The 19,732-nt window shown below is 38.4% G+C and overlaps 2 protein-coding genes across 5 annotated transcripts in view; both read left to right on the top strand.

Annotated features, from left to right (window-relative positions):
- The first annotated feature begins 1,561 nt into the window (after positions 1-1,561).
- On the top strand, positions 1,562-9,751 carry LOC117464510 (sorting nexin-1-like). The gene is made up of 15 exons (XM_034106976.2): positions 1,562-1,735; positions 2,734-2,881; positions 3,945-4,072; positions 4,173-4,239; positions 4,442-4,485; positions 4,582-4,723; positions 4,805-4,883; positions 5,243-5,318; positions 5,423-5,536; positions 5,738-5,831; positions 5,965-6,170; positions 6,607-6,750; positions 8,018-8,098; positions 8,330-8,401; positions 8,647-9,751. Exons 1-15 carry the CDS (start codon positions 1,613-1,615, stop codon positions 8,695-8,697), a joined length of 1,569 nt encoding a protein of 522 aa, XP_033962867.1. The 5' UTR covers positions 1,562-1,612; the 3' UTR covers positions 8,698-9,751.
- A 782-nt stretch (positions 9,752-10,533) lies between these two features.
- Positions 10,534-19,732, top strand: part of csnk1g1 (casein kinase 1, gamma 1) — a 30,841-nt gene continuing 21,642 nt past the window's right edge. For 3 of the 4 annotated variants that reach the window (XM_034107016.2, XM_034107006.1, XM_034106999.1), the window contains exons 1-4: positions 10,535-10,729; positions 17,035-17,456; positions 17,837-17,877; positions 19,634-19,703. In XM_034107016.2, coding sequence (XP_033962907.1) covers positions 17,270-17,456; positions 17,837-17,877; positions 19,634-19,703 — 298 coding nt within the window. In that variant the 5' untranslated portion in view covers positions 10,535-10,729; positions 17,035-17,269. Of the gene's footprint in view, positions 10,730-17,034; positions 17,457-17,836; positions 17,878-19,633; positions 19,704-19,732 lie in introns of all 4 variants that reach the window. The other variant, XM_034106989.2, reaches the window with a different exon arrangement.

The following is a 19,732-nucleotide window of genomic DNA, read 5'->3' as shown; positions in this document are numbered from 1 at the left end:
TATATATATATATCGCTGTTTTTGCGTTACAAACTGTACACATTGCATTCTTGCTAATTAGCCAAAATATGAACGGAATAAGGAGCAAGCATCGTAACAGAATAAAATAAATAGGGACAACAGCTTGTCAGCTAACCATTCAGAAACGTCCTGCTGCAACCGAGATTTTTGCACCTCCACCAAAACCTCCGCTGCTTCAGGGTCAGTTTCTGGATCAAATTGATAGTATGCTTGAACACATGAATTGCTCTGAGGTGACATGTTTATTCGACACTCGTAATCACAGCAAGCATGGTAACGTGACTCTCGCCGGCTCATGCCTGCTCTTCTGCAGGGGGGCGTGGTCAGCTGCTGCTCAGAATTTTCAAAGACGGGCTTGGAATAAAGCGAAAATGAGCGAAACGAGGCATGTCTAAAAAATGATCTGTTTGGTATTTTGAAAAATAAAATGTATAAATATACCTTATATAGTTATGGTCATACACTATATCATTTAAATATAGCATGATAGGTCTCCTTTAAGGTAAGTTGCAGATAAACTGACTGAAGTCTGTGAATGAAGGTCATGTCAATTAATGGAATAACTCACATAATATGCTGTATTCTCTTTGGTTTAAACATTTGGATTTTCCTCATTCTTACATTTACATTTGACTGTTTTGTATTTTATATAAATGCTGTGTTACAGTAAAACAGCAATCCTCTGGGCCCAACACTTTAAGAGGTAAACAAAGCAGCTTCCCTTTATTCATTTGAATCTCTGAACAAATCTGAGGTGTACAGGGTGAGTCAGAGGTATTTTCCTGGTCAGTTGTTATAAAATAAGGAAAAAGTGCACAATATATGAATCATAATTACATTTCTATAAATAGAGCCTGGAAGTTTGATTTCATATTATATGCCATGAAGTCAACAATAATTTTAATAATGGCAAACTTTTTGGCGTTTCTTTTAGGACAGTTTCTAAGGGATGTCATGTGCATGGTTGAGCAGGGTTAAAATGATTATATGATTGAAATTATGCAAACATTATCAGTCACATAATTATAAAATACATAATTATTGGGGGGGGGAAAACCTGCTTAGAAATGTGGGATGTTAAACTGCTAACTAACTAAAATAGTCCGCTGTTACTGTTTGAACTACGTAGCAACGGCAGGAACTGCTTCGATAGCGTTTTTGCGGACCTTTTTGATTACAGATTTGAAAACATCGTTGCTTGCTTTAAAAGTAGCACAATTCATTATGTCAAACCTTGGAAAATATCTAGATATCCCTGCCCTAATGCCAAAGTAACTGGCAACTGAATATGTTTTGCCGTTTGATGTCTATGTCTGGACCGTTGCGTAAAAAGGAGGGTTTCTGCCCCGTTACTTCTCCGCTGTTTTCTTGTCCCAGTTTGTTTAAGCCCAACTGTATACAGTTGAATTGGTGGTTTAAAATAAAATGTTTCTAGTCATCCCCATACAACCGTAGACAACAGCACTACAAAGTGCTGGAATTAACCCGGAACAGCGTCTTTGAGCTGCCGTGTTGCCTGGTAACCAACCGCCAGGTGTCGCCGCAGGAGTTTCATCTGCTTTCACTTCCGGTCACTCTCACAACACGGAATATGGCGGCCAGCTCAGATCGGATTCCTCCTCCTCTCCTCCCTGCCAAGGAGGAGCCGGGAGCCGCAACGCCCGACATGGCAGATGGGGACAGCGACGAGGGAGAAGACATATTTGTTAATAACGTGAGTTTACATCTCATTAGCTTTAAAGTGAACGAGGCAGGGACCCTGCCGCTTCACCTGATCTGACCTGCATTCACGGCAGACAACATAACTGAGAGCTAACTGTCAGAGGCGGGGAATTAGGTCAGACTCTGTTCACAAAACAGCTATTGGTTCATAAAGTTAACCGAAGTTAGTTTTAGCACACATTTAACACTTTTGATTCGTCATTCTCAATACTAAGTTAATGGTTGATTCTGGCCTTCTTTAAGCCTTTCCCACACAAGTGTTGATTTAAAAGATGCTCGTGTTTTGATGTGTTATTCATCGGCTCGTGTTCAAGTTTCCTTATCTGTCATGTGTATTATAATGATCCTCAGACAACTGACTGTTAACCCAGCTAGCGCTCTCATTATGCCACTTTTGTTTGTGTACTATTTACCAGGGCTGGTGTAAATACTCAGATCCGTTCGGTACTCCAATGAAAACAAAAGTTATGAATTTAAAATCTTACTCAGTAGCTTACTTAGTCAAAAGTATTACCACTTAAATGTACAGCTAATGTAGCTAGTACAATTAGGCCTCCTTAATAATGGCAATTGTAATAGTACGTGATATTATTTATTATATAATTGGATTATAAGCATTTATGTGTAGGATTTTAACTTTGTGGTTTAGGTGGACTTCATTTTAAACATGTTGTATTGGGCTGCAAGTAATAATCATTGTACTCAATTAATTTATGTATTGTTTGGTTTGTAAAAATAAAAATAGTGGGAATTGCATACAAATTCTCTTTGTATATTTTGTAAGCTAATTTATAAATTAACTATGTAATATAGCTATTGTAGTAGAGTTAAACCTAAAATATTTCCTTTGAAATGTAGTGGAGTTGAGGAATAAATTGACATAACAAAAAGACTAAAGTAAATTGCAACAACCTCTGCTTGAGTAGAGGTACTTAGTTTATTTCTGCCCACTGGTGTTTCTGATGCTCGTGGTGTCCTTCCTCCCTGCAGAGTGTCCCTGTAGCTGTGAGTCGAGGAGTTTCTCAGCCTGATAATGTCAATGAACAGACCCCAGATTTGTTCGGCGAGGAGGAGGCCGGTAGCACGACTGCCATATCCAATGGAGTTCACTCAGATGATGACAACGACCTGTTTGCTGGTTAGGAGACATTTTTTTAATGTACTCTGCTTTCAAGTTACGTTAACGTGTCACAAATCAAACTAATCTGATTTAATTATCTCAGTTTATGCTACAACTAAAGTCTAATGAAAGATGTTTTTGAGTTGAGAACATTTAGAATCTAGTGTTTTTTTAGCTTGACCCTTAACTTGGTTCTAATTTTCAGGTTTGTATTGCTTCTGCTGCATCTGTGTTACTATACTACAGGTCTAACTGTGTAGTACAAACACTCCCAAAACTCTTCTTAGACAACATTGAGAATTGATTTGGTCAAACTTAGCTATAATAATAGGCTCCAGTGAAAATAACTTTTCGATTCCCCTGACTGATCCATTCCCACACTCAAGACCCAGTTAGGAATAATACAAGCAGCTGCACGAAACACATTTCCAAAGCAAAACACAGTAAGTTTAAAGCTAAATAATCAGCTAAATTGAGATTTAAACAGAACTATCTGATGAAAGAATAGACGAGGCTAGTCAATTTAATTTGTTTACTAATTTTGCTCTACATCAAACTTGTACAGCAACAAAGGAAAACACAATACACAAAAAAATACACGCAAGATTAACACGAAGTAAAATGCACAAGAACTCACTCCCCAAAACACAGTGATACACCACCAACCCAGACACCAGAGTCACAAGAGAAAACCTATTAAGTATAAGTAAAGTTTAATATTAGACAGGATGTGGTCCCTTTGTTATCTGTCTTCTTTACTTGCTTGTAAAGCGCTTTTAGCACAATATAAATGACATGTATTATTATTATTATTATTATTATTATTATTAAAGTCAGAGTAAGGCAACCACTTGGTAAATGTTGGTAAAATATTTGAGTGAATATTGAATTTGCATCACTCACCAGCCGAAAAATCACTCTATTTATTGGCTTAAAAAATGTGTACATTCACTAGCCTTTTGTCCGATGTAGTGCTATTGTGTGACATAATGTTGTACTCTATCTGAAATGCACCTTAGTTATCTCTGTTCATTACTTTTTTGATTAAGAAAAGCATACATTGATTATTTACTTTCCTCAGAGGCGCATGTGGAGCTGAACACGCCCGGAGGCTCTGCCCCAAAGGAGCCCTCCTCTTCCTCTGGCCTTCGTCCAGCCTCCTCGTTCACTACGAGCCCTGCGGCCCTGCAGCCCACCTCCTTGGAGCAGGTAGGGGTCACGGGTGCAGGCATGCAATGGTGTGTAATAACTACTGTTACATCACCAAGTCACCTGTATGTTACAGCCAGTTGTGTTTTTCTAAATGCAGATGGAGGAGGACGAGGCAGAGGACAGTTTTGATGTGGATGTTGCGGTCACAAACCCTGAGAAAGTTGGTCAGTGTCTTTTTTGCCCCTACTACTACTTTCAACTATGATACAGCTATCTGCAACTTGTAGTTTATTCAGATGTTGATAATCCTGACACTTAATAGTTACATTTTTATGGTTAAAGCTCAGTTGAGCAACTTTAAAAAGCATATTAATTTCAGCCTGTATCAAAATTCTTTCTCATCTCCAATGTTTTCTTTCCCTCTAGGAGATGGAATGGGCGCTTATGTGGCCTACAAAGTATCCACCAGGGTCTGTAGTACAGCTTTTATTTGAACATGCTAATGTGAAAAAATCTACACTTGCGTTTCTACGTATTTCCTTTTGTGTCCCTATCTCTTTGTTCAGACGTCCTTGGCCATGTTCAGGAATAAAACCTTCTCCGTGAGAAGGCGCTTTAGTGACTTCCTGGGTCTTTACGAGAAGCTGTCCGTCAAACAGTCGCTCCATGGCTTCATTATTCCACCACCACCCGAGAAAAGTGTCGTAGGTGGGTCCCGTTTTTCTTTATTTTTTGTCTTTGTTTTGCGCACTTTGTTGTGCCTTTTGGTGACTGTGGTTTGACCAACAGGAATGACCAAAGTGAAGGTGGGAATGGACGACCCGTCATCTGTAGAGTTTGTGGAGAGAAGAAGAGGCGCTCTGGAGAGGCAAGGATCCACACGTTTCATACAGTGACGTTACAGTGATGCACCCATACTCACAGAGCTGGATCTGTTATCAGTGAAAATGATGCTGATGTATTCAATTACATTCTGTGTACATATACTACATATGTTAACTACTGGAGTTTTTTTAGGGTAATTCTCAAGAGCTTTCTCTTCAAATGTACGCTTTTCAGTGAATTTATGTTGATGTATTTTTTTGTTTAAAGCAAAAGTCAAGCATGATTGATGTTGCTTAATCAATCATAATCATATTAGGCATTTTTTTAAACATGTGTGTTTTATGTGTGAGTTTTAGGTCACCACTACTTCTTACTCACTTTATCTTCTACTGTCCTTTGTAGATATCTTCAGAGAGTAGTGTCTCACCCATCGTTACTACAGGACCCTGATGTCCGTGAGTTCTTGGAGAGAGAGGAGGTAGGTGCTTTAAGTTCTAAACAGATTTGATATTGAAATCATAGACTGTAGGGTTGCAATTAGCTGGATAATGACTTTGGAGTCCTGTCTGTGTTTGTTTTCAGTTACCCAGAGCAGTGAGCACCCAGGCTCTGAGTGGAGCTGGCTTCCTCAAAATGATCAATAAGGCATCGGATGCTGTCAACAAGATGACCATCAAGATGAATGAGTCTGACACTGTAAGGGGACCCTGGGCCGAGTGTTTTCAGGAGACTGTTGTCCAATGCATTTTATTGTTCTACCATTGGAATTGTACTCAATATTCACAAACTATTGTGCTGTTGCAATGGCTTAACTTGAAATTATAGCAGGGCAGACAAACCTGCCATTCTAGACATGATGAGGTTGTTTGATTGGGATATTTTGGCTGTGTTTCTCAGTGGTTTGAGGACAAGTTCCAGGAGATGGAAAACGAGGAGCAGCAGTTGAGGAAGCTGCAGGCCGTGGTCGACTCCCTGGTCAACCACAGGAAGGGTGAGCTACATCCGTCTTTCTTCATTTGTCTATTTTATCAAACAGTTTCAATTCAGGAAACAGAGTACAGTTCAGCTGTCAGGTCTTTAATGGTGAAACAGGCGGACTGAATATGTTTATTTTTCAAACCCAGAGCTGTGTGGGAGCACGGCAGTATTTGCCAAAAGTATGGCCATGCTGGGAAACTCTGAGGACAACACGGCCCTGTCCCGGGCCCTGTCCCAGCTGGCAGAGGTGGAGGACAAGATGGAGCAGCTGCATCAGGAGCAGGCAGCCAGCGACTTCTTCATCTTTGCTGAACTGCTGGCCGACTACATCCGCCTGATGGGTGCTATGCGCGTAAGCTCACAGCCGCAGAATAATAATTTTACAGGACTTGGAATATAAGATGGAGATTCTTCAGTAGCAGGAAAGCCTGAGTAGTATAGCTTGAGTAGTTCCTAATCCCAGGATTAAAATAGGAAAAAGTGTCAGTTTGTAATGCCTGATATGAAAATCATCTCTGAGTTTGAAGTATTTTCAACTTGGGTACTTGTGGGTTATCTGTCGCCACTTTTTTATAGCAGGTAGCTGGCTCCTCCACATTAACTTTTTCATTTCTCAAAATAACAAACATTAATCCTAGGGGTTAGGGTTTTAGAGAGTCTGAAAAAAACCCAAAAAGTGCGTATTTAGAGTCTAAAAAAAAAAAAAAAAACTTGCAACAGATAACGTAAAGTACCGCTACTTGTTGTCTGTTTGGTGAGTGTCATGATAAAGTGTTGGGTGTCCACAGGGGTGTTTTGACCAGCGTGTGCGGGCGTGGCAGCGATGGCAGGAGTCTCAGAGCACACTCCAGAAGAAGAGAGAGTCTGAGGCCAAGCTGCTGTGGGCCAACAAGCCAGACAAACTGCAGCAGGCCAAAGAAGAGATCACTGAGGTAACAGACAGTGCTGCTGGGGCACTGAACCCCACCTCAGGCTTTACACCAACACAGGCCCTCTGCATTGAGTCCTTTCACAATGATTTAAATGCTAAATCATAAGGCTAAAGATTAGGGATGTCCCGATCACCTTTTTTTGCTCCCGATCCGATTCCGATCATTTGATTTTGACAATCTGCCGATACCGATTTTTCCCGATCCGATCTTTATGCAATGCATTAAGAGAGAAAAAGGTAACAGATAACGGCTGGTCATCCAACGCGATGAATTCAGCTATCTTGGCTGTTATTGTGTTGGCCTTTTCACTGTTCTGGGGCAGTTTCTCTTTCCTTTTGAAAGTCTCTGAAAGTGTCGGTTGTTTCAGTGTCGTTACCTGAGTGGCCGATGTGTACTCGTCGTGTTGTTGTTGGTGTTTGTTTCTCAGGTGGCGTATTAGATTGGTCGTGTTGAACGTAGCTCTGTTCTTTCCACCACGCGGAACCTCTGCCTTGCAAACATTGCATCTGGCTGTTACACTGCCTTCGCTTTCAATTTTATAATACTTACAAACTCCTGACATTTTCTCTGTCCCGACTCCCGAGTCACCAGCTGAACGTAGCCTCTCGTTAGCTTACTGCTACTATTAGACACTGCGCCCACTCTGTTGCCAGATTTGAGAGAAATAAGCAACCAGGTCTGAAAACAAGCCCAAAAGAAGCAACACATACATGATGTTGTGTAACTAATTTTAAACCAAAACTAAGGCCTCAGGATGACTTTAAGACGTGAACATGGTCATTTTTGTTTTGTAACATGAAATAAAATAATAAAAATATTTTATAAAAAAAAAATCCCGATCCCCGATTTTTTTCTCCCGATTCCGATCTTTTGAAAATCACGTGATTGGCTCCGATCCCCGATCACGTGATCGGATCGGGACAACTCTACTAAAGATCATAGTATTTGACCTGAAAGGAATATGAGACCCTATCATAACTGTTAAGCTGATGTAATCATTATTTCTTGAGATTTTAAAGGCAGAAAATAATGATTAATTAATTGGTCAACCAAGAAAATGAATAGGAAAAATGTGTAAATTGTACGTATTTTAGTTTTTAAATAAAGACACCCTGTCTTATCGGCGTCTGTAGGCATTATAATTGTATGTATTTGTTTACTGTTTCAAAAGTGAATCATGTGTTATAATATCAGCGTTGTTGTAAATATTGCATACTTGAAAATATTAATATATTAATACTTGTTTTCTCCTTATGTTTGTTCTCAGTGGGAGTCGAGGGTTACTCAGTACGAGAGAGATTTTGACAGGATTGGCATGACTGTACGCAAGGAGGTTCTCAGGTTTGAGGTATGTTTGTTTTTATAATAGTTACAAAAAGTAAGTATTGGCCCTTAACGAACAGCTCTATCAGGAGACATGTTTCAGCTAGAGGCTTTTATCAGGGCTATCATTAAGCACATTATTAAAACTAGTGCCTCAACAATATAGTATAGTTGTAATAGTAATAGTAGTATAGTTCTGCCAGAAACTGGGTTTTCAATTGTCAAGGAGCTTAAGATATGAAACTTTTCTTTTCAGAAAGAAAAAGCCAAGGACTTCAAGAGCCAGATAATGAAATATCTGGATGCAATGCTGCAGTCTCAACAACGGGTAAACATTTCACTATATCATGTATTTTATTTATCACGTAAACATTACTCAGTGCTCTTTATTTTATTCATGTCTATTTAAGTTTTCCTTTAACTTAAACACATCAAAGTTGTCATCATTACAATTATCATTGTTATTACTACTTCTTTAAAATACTTGTTATAATTAGTATTATTGAAAGCTATTGAGTGTTCAATACACATTTTAACTGGCTTTTCATTCTTCTTTTCTATATTGTATTCCAGATTGTAATGTTTTGGGAGGCGTTCCTGCCTGAGGCGAAAGCAATAGCTTAACGAAGAGGGAGACCATTTAAAAGACCCCAACTGCCTTTTTTGAACACTTTACCTCTTGACCACAAACTGAGAGGACAATTTCGAACACAAGAATCTTCCATCCATTTCTTTTCTTTTCAACCATAGTGTATTCTCTTATCTTGTACAGGTCTTTTATATAATAAGCTGCCGCATTTACACAACTTTTGTCTGGCATAATTCCTTGTTTATGTTCTTGACTGAAAGATGGTATAAAGCAGGAGATTAACCTGGCCGTAGTATATATTTATGTTTCTTGCTTAATCCGGTGTTGACACTGAGGTACTGCCCTATAGTAACATTGTCTATAGTTTACATTAGAAGATAGACGTATTTAAGTCATTCCAGTCTATAACAGCTTATGTTTATGAATGCATGTTGGATAATGTTTTGATGCACTACAATGCATTGTACAGTTGGAAAAACAGTTTTTTAAATGAAATACCACTATTGATGACCGAGGTCATTTACCAAGAATATTGGCACATTGTTAGTGTATCACATAATATATATTAGAGCATAGAATTAAAAAAAATCTGAGTTGCTACAAAATGACAAAGAAGTAACAGTGGGTGAAGGTTGAGATAATGCAAAAATGCTTTGTTGGTATTTTCTACTATGATGTACAACTAGAATCATGTTGATTAATCAATGTCTTCCACACCAGTTTAAAGCACTCCAAAGTAACTCTTCTGGACCTGCTGCAGAGATTGTCTACTGCCTGTAAATGACTATTGACATCTATGTATACATGTACAGTACTTTAATTGAATCGTACACTTACTGTCAGATATTATTATTATTATCCATACATCTTTTTGATAAATTTGGTTTAACAATGACAGAAAAGCACAGAAATTCAAGTGATATTGTCCTTATTTTTCTTATTCAGCATTTGTAAGCGTAGTTTCTTTTTCATGTCATCTTTACGTAAGAATGTGCTTTATTTTTGTAACCACTTTGCATTAGAACACACATTTTCCTGGAAATATTAAACAGGTAGATGTACAAAATAAATCTGATTGGTTAAGCTTTGGGCAGTTGTTTCATGTTTTCGTGTTGTTGGTGGGATTTCCCTTTTCATAAGTAGCATGGAGGAATTATGAAACAGAAAAGACCCTCTTGCAAAAAAATAACATTTACAATTCCATTGACACCCATGTAGAAACTTTTTGGAGTGTACATTTCTTGATGGTGACAAAATACAGTAATTGCCAAAACGTATTGTGATTGTGCTAAAACAGGAAATATGTAATGTATTGGTATGCATGAATATATACATTTAACAAAAGGCCATTCATCATAAACACATATGTTAATTAATTTGTTCTACATTGTGTGTTGTTAAACATGAACTCCCATTTCCACAATTGAAATGGGAGAAATATCTGGTAAAACAATATAACAAGTAAAAGTGAATTTCTTCAGACTTTCATTCTTATAATTCCATCTTTATCTCTAAGTGGTCCATGTTATCAAGTATGAAGGAAAATTAAATTAAACTATTCCCCTGTTTTCTTTTTTTCCTTTTAAGCACTTGATCTTGTTGTCATGTGGCCTACTATTGCCAAAACAGACAGGTATGCAGTTAGCTAATATGAATCCTCTGGCTTCCAAAAGGAAAACAAAAACGGAAAAACAAAAGAAAATTAGTTTGACCTTTGAAGGAATATTAATTCAGAATGTGCTTTATAGACAAAGTTTCCCTATCAGGAACTTGTAGGTGAAATCCTGTAGGCAGGCTAATATCATAACTAAGCAGACTTGTATCAGTCCACTCCTGACCCGGACATGTGCGTGCTGAAGCGGGCGGTGCCGTTTTTGTACATCCGGTGTACTCGAACATTTCACGAGCAGCGAAGAATGGAGAGAGCCGCTAACGACAGTCCGCTGTTAGCCTGAAACATCAGTCACAACACCGAGAAACCTTTACATAAAGCTCCGGACAGCTGTGCACACTTCAGGCGTGACATATACAGAAGCCGTGTCCTCGTCTGGATTTATAACAGCGAAGGTGAGCCCGCTGTTTTTGTTTGGGGGGAGCTTCATTTGATATTAAGCTTTTGGTTGTTAGCTACTATTTTCGTTGCTAACTGAGCTAATTTCCTTGTTGCGTTCGGTCCAGCTGTCACCTAGCCGTCAGTACGTGGTAGCTAAGGCGTTCACAACAAGCATTTATTTGGTTTCCAATAACCCAATATTATTATTATAATGAGGATATTTCTTTAAAAATATGAAAATATTGTTTAACCAAAGCAGGCTATGTGATGTTTGGTTAACGCTAGCTTTGTGCAGGTTTTCTTTAGGCAAGCAGCTGGAGAGCTAACTGGGCAACGGTTAGTTAATCGATGTGACCATCACTAATGTCAGGCTTTGTCCATGAGACGTTAGCGTACAACTGCCAACTCGCATCCTTGTTTTGATTTGAGGGCCCACTTACAGGGGATCGATCATCTTTGTATTAGCCTCAGCTGCCTCTGCAAAACACTTCCTCACATACAAAGTGTTACCATTGCTTCTCAGTGCAAGGTAACAGATGTAAAGACAGGCTGGCACAGATTATACAGTTAATTAACCAAGGCCCCTCCTCAGCTTTGTAACCTATCAGTAAACTGTCTGGTGGATGGTATTTTGATGTGGTGCAGATGTTAAATTGTACCTCCCAATATTTTCGTGGTCAAACATGAGTGTATGTCTTATGGTCCTATGTTTCCCATCTAAAAGTCCTCCTAATTTGATATATTAAGGAAACCTTTCGAAGGGTTTTATATTCACAGCAATGTTTTTCATAGGAAAAATGTTCAGTGTGTTTTTCACTGGGTCAATATGTTGAAATGAACCACAGCTTATAGCATACTGATGTTTTACTTCTTAGCATCTACTACACCCTCAAACTAAAAACCCTAAAAACAATGTGTATTAAATGTCTTCTCTGTGGTTGAAGGTATTTCTAACGATTGTAATGCCTTTAAAATATCCATCTCTTTTTGCTCATTTGCAATTTGAACTGAGGGTATCCCTCATCAATCTCTTAAAACAAGGACCTGGGGATCATAGATACACTAACATGAATAGATACACTACCCTTCAATGTAAATGTTCCTTGCTTACCTGCATACGTGGCTAATTACTGAATCATTGGAGTATTCAGTTACCTTTCATGTGGTAAAATAAATGGTTTGAGTCGTATTCAGCTAAATAACACAGTGCAAACCCCTGTGTAAACCCCTTTGAAGTCATTATATTGAGATATATGTTACTAGCTGGGCGTTAGTCCAAAGTAGAGCTTTGTGGATCCATGATAAATGATTGTTGGCACACTTTAAAAGAGTCTGACTGAATAAAGGGCTGGTATAATAAAGACGTTTCTGTGTTGCATTTATTTAAAATGCCATGATGAAATATAACTTTTAAAATGAAAAAACATACTCTTCACAGGGTATAACTTAGGTATATCCGTATTGAAATAATAATAGTAGCAGTCAGTGAGTTAGTTTAAAAACATTTGTCTATTTTGAAGATGTTTAAATTATTTCAGATTTTGCGGGTAGATATTATTGCAGGTATTGATTTGACAAAGATGTAGACAATGGCTCGTCCTTCACAATGTGTGGAGTATATTAATACTAGTAAACTACCTCAGTGAAGCAAGCTATGAGTTGTCCTTACAAAATCGAAGATATAATCTGATAATATTTCATTTGTAAGATTCATAGACAAAATCTAAGGTAGTAAAATGCAATCATGTCACGGAGGTTACAACAGCGGAAATTGTATTTGTTTTCTATGAATTTATGGACAAGGAAAACCTTGGATAATCTAAATAACCACCAGCTATGGGTGATAAGAGCTGGCTGAAAGGGGAGAGAGGCATCTGTAAGCTGGCACTGCCACAGTAGGGGTCTTCAGTATTGGCAGCCCCCCTCTCAGGCTGATCTTTCCACTGAAGGTTAATCACTCTACTCGGTGCCTTTTTATATTATTGAAAAAAGAATGTCAACAGATTAGTCATTTCAATGGATGGTATTCAGCTAGAAGCATTGAGCTTTTCCAGATATTTTGGTAGGCTCATTCGTGTTCTATAATCAAGGTCTTTATAACACTTTCAATGCCACCATATTGTGTTACTGAATAAAATATACAAGTAAATATTGCTGAATTTGATAACAAGCTATTAACCAATTACACCAACTTCCCTGAACTCTAAATGTTTGGTTTCTGATTATCTGCATCATTAGAGAAACTATTTTGACACGTTTGGTCAGTCAGCCTTGCTGCTTCGGCTTCATGCCAGTGATCAGAAACTTAACATTTTGGTTTATGTGTATGCTTTGATACAGTATTTCGAAAAAAAAGAATAGCTAACACCTTCGTTACAGAATTTAATTTAAACATAAACAATTTGTTTAGAGTGCATGCAGGCCAAGCCAGAGTCAACTAAAATATCTTTATGAAAATGAGCACTATATCAAACACCAGGCTGTGCCATTGGAACTGTACAGTATACCACTAAACAGACCTATTTAACACTTATCTCTATTAAAGCAAAAACACAACTGAAGTTTCCAATTTGAAAATTGAATATGACGTTTAAAATACTGAGCAAAAAACAATGATCACTCCAACATGCTCTATTTTTTTCTGGATGAGTAGGGATGTGTTTATTGATAGGGATGTTATTAATGCCTGCACATTGCTAACAATGCTCTAATGAGAGACTTTAAACAGTTATAGGCATGTAGGTACCGGTACACATTTGTACTGTAACTGTATAATAGCAACATGCAGTATTTGCAGAACACATTTCAAGCAAGTCTGATAAAACCAATATATAATTGGATATGTGTCTGCTGCGCATGCTGTCTAAAAATAATTGTTGAACAAGAAGGGCAAACAAAGGGTTAATATTAGGATCACTCTGTTATAGGATTTGAATTTGTAAAATCGTTTCATGTGTTCCCCTTGTGAAGAACTAAATTCCCTTTTTTAAAGCATGCCAAAAGGTGTGTATTCTCAAACATATCCTCATGTATCATGAGACCCTGCTCCTCCGCGCGGATAAAGGCTGGGGGTTCCCCATGTTGCAAAACTGAAGAAGCCATTTGTAGAAAACACAGGACATTTAGTGGGTTGCCTGCATTTGTTAAATGTACAGACTTGCTCCATAGCAATGTCTTTTTTACTTACAAAGAGAAGAACATACAGGGACACTTTATTACAACAAATCTGATATATGTTAATAACAGAGGAAAGAATACACAAGTAAAACAAGAAATAACACCTAGAGCCTCGTAACAGCATAATGTGATATGCCTTTTATTGTTGTTTGTAATTAAAGGTTGGAATTGTTTTGCCTTATATCGTTTGAATGAAGTTCTTGTCCTCATGTTATCCCATCCTAATCCTCAGGTTAGGCATGTCTGAACATGTCTGAGAATACAATGTGGATGTGGTCCTACTCGTATTTCAAATGCATAAAACAGGCAGAAAAACTGTACCACCCGTTTAGTAATGTTGTTATAATGTCATAATTCTCATACTTTTTCCAATTTGACAAGGAAACACTTTTTAAAGGTAAGCTTGCTTTTAATTTGCCCCAAACGAACCAGAGTAAATCTGGCCTGATGTCAGCCTTGTGTGTTACATTAGCTGCTTCAAAACTACCCTCGTGTCCCAAAACAAGATTTAAGTAGATGGTAGATGTTAGTATGATTATAATGGAAATGAGGAAATCTCTCTTTATTTATACACAAAAGCACAGGAAATAACTAATGAGCAACAATGTGACTCTACAATGTCTGCTGAGCAGTTTGAATCAATCATGCCTCTCTTCTGAAAAACAAATACCCACACCCAAATAGAATGACACATTACACTCGTATTATTGTAATAACAACTTGGTATACATTGGAAGTTAAAAGCTGTGTTTAGCATCTCTACAAGGTGTGGGCTCCAAGCTGAACAGCAGTGTCAGTAAATGTGTGTTTATAATCCTGCTCCAACAGGGTTTGTGTGTAAAGTTGGTCTTCAATCAGGAGCTGAGCTAATCCAGACCAGCGTGGCCCACAAATGATTATTTGCACGATGGAAACTGTTACAGCTCACTTTTTGTCATAGCTGCAGACCTGTTTTATAGCCGTGTTGTTCTGTTCCTGGTTTTATGTAATAGCAACAGTGCTCGGTTGCCCTTGAGAGCAAACGGGCTGTCTTTGATGCTGAGATGTGTGCAGGCAATACTGAGCATGACTCATCCGGAAGCCCACACACAAATACTTCAGCAGCAGCCTTTCCATGCTCGGGAATTACAGCATTGTCATGAAATCATTAGTGGCTTTTTTTATTGAAAGAAGAAACAGGTTTTGTTTTTAATGGTAAACATTAGACTTTTAAATGCATTTCTTTGGGTAAATAATCAGTGAAACCGGAATTCCTCCTGATTTACGGACAGCATTGAGACCCCAAAGGCCTGCAGTTGATAAACATCATACATCTTTTTTCTTAGTGATTCCTAAATCATAAACGGCCTAATGTTTTATTGTCACATCATTTAATATCTGCAGGGTTCTTGTCAGCGGTAGAAAGGGGGTTGTTTTAACTCCAAATGATTTGAGCGCTTGGCGAAAGCCGACCAGTGTCCATCAAGTTAAGCTATGGTGTCCCTGCGAGCAGTCGTGGCTTTATATAATTGTTTACATAATAATCCCAGCTGACAGTGTCTGCCAGGCTCCAGCTGTGGGTGGTGAAGATGCCTTCACGATCCTCACAAACTATGACTTAAGGTTTGTGTTGATGTTCAGACTGTTTACTGGTGTTTTCTGTGACCACTGGGCCTTGATGACTATCTCTTTAGCTCAGCAGCAGTGTTACAGTAAGCCAGTGCTGTCCTCATTTAGACCTGTGTACTTGCAGTAAGAGATTATATGACTCATGACTAGGGATGCATACCGGTATCCGGTATTACCGAAATACCGGTTACTGGTGACTACGGTATACCGTACCGAAATCAGATCCGGTTTCGATACTTTTATAAAAACAATAATTATTTTTAAAATTAATTTTAAAAGTGAGTCCGTGGCCCGTGATGGCGGGTGTTATAAATTAGATTGCATAATCGTTTTTCTTCATATTTTATGTATTTTTCATTGTTTGTTCAATACTAGAAAGGTAAAAGTCCCACAAATGAACTGTGATGAGATTTGTTGTCTCTCACCAGTGAAGGTAAATGTTGATTTTAAAGATGTGATTTGTTGTGATCTCATGACCATTATTCTATTATGTATTTGTTCTCTAGTCGAATCTCAGGTTTAACATTAATTATAACGGTGCTATAACGGTCTGTTTGCATTGACAAGATGTGCTATTCACGCGACACACCTGATGGCGGGTGTTATAAAAGATATTCCATAATCGGTTTTCTTCATATTTTTAATGTATTTTTCATTGTTTGTTCAGCACTAAAAGGTCCAAGAAGTCCCACAATTGAATTTAATATTCATTTGACATGTTAACTATATCGTAAAGCGCTTCATGTGAGTAATTGTGGGATGATACATTTTCAAAGTATCACGATATGTATCGGTTGAGTATCGGTATCGTAAAAAAGTCAACGATATGCATCCCTAGACCTTCAAATATAAATTAAACTTGCAATGTTAGGGATAAGTTAAATAAAGGAAAACATTTCTAAATATGTCTTAGGAAAGCTTTAGTATTACTTGTCACTCCATTGTTGTTCCTTACCAATATAAACATTTTACACTGAAACCTTGTGTAAGAGTTCAGAAGAGCAACTGGAGCTTTTTCCCAATTTTTTAAATCTAACATCGTCTAGCCAGTGTTACATCCCTCCATGCCTCACTCGTCTGCACTGCACGATGTGCCCCCTGACTGAACTCTGCTGAGATGAGCACAGCTCTTTATTTCACTATCATTGAACATTGAAGCCGATTCAATTCCAGGTTTATTTAACTGTATTGTGTTTTCTCGCTGTGAGGCAGGGGTGATGCAGGTTTTCTGTTGACTCAAATTGGATCAAATGTGTCTGTGTGAAACTACTTTAAATTGATGTTTGCAATGCCAGTGTTTTCAATGTGCTGCTAGTTTTAGGAATGTCATTGTATGGTTACTATTGTTATGCTTATGATAGTTGTTCTGCTCACTAAAAGATCTGCCTAAATGATGTGTTCTTCAATCCAATTTTCTTTTTCAGGATTTTTTCAGATTAACATGGGAGACAACACTTAGATCCGCACTACCATGTTCCATGTGCGGTGTGTGGAGAGTTAATATCTTCTCTCTGTCCCATGTTGTGTCTTCCAGGTCTTTCACCTTCTCCTTCCTGTGACAGATGTTGAGGCCAGAGATCAGCCTGTCCTAACAACTGTGAGGTGACGGGGTGAGGACAGGAGGAGTGTCGGTCAGCTGTGCCAGGTTTTGTCTCATGAGAGTCACTGTGCCACCCAGGCACTGCCAGTGACCGGGCTGTGGAGGGCCCGGCCCAGGAGGCCTTTTTCTACATCACTCCGGGCTCCTGCTGACCTGTGCTGCTCACACCATGGATCAACAGAGAGATAAATATGGCGAGCGGCCCGCCAGGAGCACTAAAGTTTCCCAGGGAAGCCGCAGCGGACACTCGTCCCGACCATCTGGCTCCTCCAGCTCGTCCGGGGTTCTCATGGTGGGGCCAAACTTTCGTGTGGGCAAGAAGATCGGCTGTGGAAACTTTGGGGAATTGAAGCTTGGTAAGTTGAATCTATTTGTATTCAACAAACTCCATTTATATGAATCAGGGTAGACTAAATACATCTCTCACTACAATGCAAGACATTCCTAAAATGACCATATATTTAACCAAAACCGCTTAAAACAGTTGGATAAAAATGGAACTTTCAGATTTGTAAGTATAATTGCATGGAAAGTGAGTATATTCACACTTTTTTTTTTTTTTTTAAAAGGAACACAATTAGACAATTTTCTGTAATATAGACCTCACAAAAATCTTCAGTCACCCAGACACAATCACCTGCAGAGTTGCTTATTCCCTGCTGACGCAGTTGTAAAGTTGTAAGTGGTGTACTTTATTTTTTAAAGCCTTCTAAGCCATCCCTCCTTTTTATTTCAGGTAAGAATCTCTACACCAACGAGTATGTAGCTATTAAACTGGTAAGTGCACACTTTATTTCACTGCTTGATTCCCCACGTCTTCTGATTTCCTTTGCAAAATGATAGAGTAAATTCAGTTTCATAGATGCATAATGAAGCACTTGGTTAACCTATTGTTACTTTGGGTTGATTATCAGAAAATCTGAGGCTTTGCTCTGGTAGGTCAGTGGGCTTTTACTGGACTGTTTTGGTCTTTGATAGAAATGTGAATGAGATGTCGGTCTTCCTCATGGCTGCTGGACTAAAAACCATGACTCATGCATTTATTGTTCACCAGAGGGGGGTGAAAACAGTATCTCCACTAGTATTTAGTTTACTACGTCAAACAGTTTCCAGTTGCTCAAATAGCAGACACATATGCAGTGCTTTTATATATTGAAGAATGTTTTTTACAACATAAGTGAACTGGAGATACATTTTAGAATTGGATGGGGCAAGTTATTTTTCTAGGTGACTTTGAATGGTATATTTCAATAGATTATTATTAAAAAATATTGTATGTATTTAATATTATATTTACCAGACTAAATGGGATGTTTTGGTGGTGTTTAACTTTGGAGAAAGACTTGAGTTTGAGTTTAGAAGAAGCTTGGCCAAAACATGAGACTGACGGTAGTTTTTTAGGGTGATTCGCATAGTGGAGGAGTCCGCCATCTCCTTTTACACATTACTAGGGATGTAACGATATATCGAATATCGCGGTAAATAAATGTCTCAATACCTATTTTTTTTAACCTTTATTTAACCAGATGGTCGATCATCGATCTCTTTTTCAAGGGAGACCTGTCCAACATGGCAGCAAGTAGGTTACAACATGAACATAAAACAACACATAACACAAAAGGACATTGTATTTACAGGGCTACATGTACACACCTAGAGACATTGACAAGTACCCACAGTATATTTATATCTCGCCCTGTCAATAAACCTCACCTTCTTGGCAAAAACTGTATTGTTTTTGACGTGGTGGAGAGACAATGCACAGTTTTACCCACTGCTGTCACCCATGGCCAAAGCATATCTCTCTGTCCCAGCAACATCAGTACCAAGCAACAGAGTCCACAGCAGGGGATATTGTAAACGCCCGAACATCCCAGCTTCTACCTGGAAATGTGGACATCCTAAAAGATAACCTTGATGATGCTGAGTGAGTGAGTTAGAGTTGAGTTTCTTGAAAAACTAAAGTGAAACTTGATTTATTCTATTGCAGGGTCTGATTATTATATTGTTGACACTTTAAAATACTACTATCCTACTAAAATTCTGTACAAATCAGATTTAATCAGATTTCTTTATTTTTCAATATCGCGATATATATCGTACCGTGGACTTTTTATCGCGATATTATCGTACCGTGAGTTTTTGGTATCGTTACATCCCTACACATTACTGATTTGACGGTTTTAATCCCAGGTAACATCAGATTATTTACATATTTGAAGTTTTATTAGAAGAAAGAGTGGCTGGTGACCCTTGTGAAAAACTGACACCCAAATCAGCATTCATGACGATGTTTGTGCTGCTAGTGCCAGTTAGTTTGGCTGACCTGCTAGTGTTACATGGCGAGAGAGTTGTCCTGGTACATCCTAAATTCATGAGCCAGCATCAAGTGAAAGATGAGTCATCAAAACAATTTCACACCCTTCTTAAAGGAATTCTATGTTGTTTTCTGTTTCAGTTTTGTCATTGTTTTAATCCAGTTTAAAGGTTATTTTCATTAACCTGGTACTGGTTTGAATGTGTCACTGTGCAGGAACCAGTGAAGTCGAGGGCACCACAGTTGCATCTAGAGTACCGGTTCTACAAAACACTGGGAACTACAGGTAAGGTCACAGATATTCTTTCCAACCCC

This window comes from Pseudochaenichthys georgianus, chromosome 3, assembly GCF_902827115.2.
Source record: "Pseudochaenichthys georgianus chromosome 3, fPseGeo1.2, whole genome shotgun sequence".
Classification (NCBI taxonomy): Eukaryota; Metazoa; Chordata; class Actinopteri; order Perciformes; family Channichthyidae; genus Pseudochaenichthys; species Pseudochaenichthys georgianus.
This window is presented reverse-complemented; position numbering and strand designations above follow the sequence as displayed.

What these genes read in the sequence shown, in the direction of transcription:
- LOC117464510 (XM_034106976.2), top strand. Translation starts at nt 1,613, where the DNA reads ATGGCGGCCAGCTCAGATCGGATTCCTCCTCCTCTCCTCCCTGCCAAG. An exon ending in GCCTGATGGGTGCTATGCGC is followed by an intron (nt 6,171 to 6,606) that starts GTAAGCTCACAG and finishes GGGTGTCCACAG; the next exon opens with GGGTGTTTTGACCAGCGTGT. An exon ending in AGGAGGTTCTCAGGTTTGAG is followed by an intron (nt 8,099 to 8,329) that starts GTATGTTTGTTT and finishes TTTTCTTTTCAG; the next exon opens with AAAGAAAAAGCCAAGGACTT.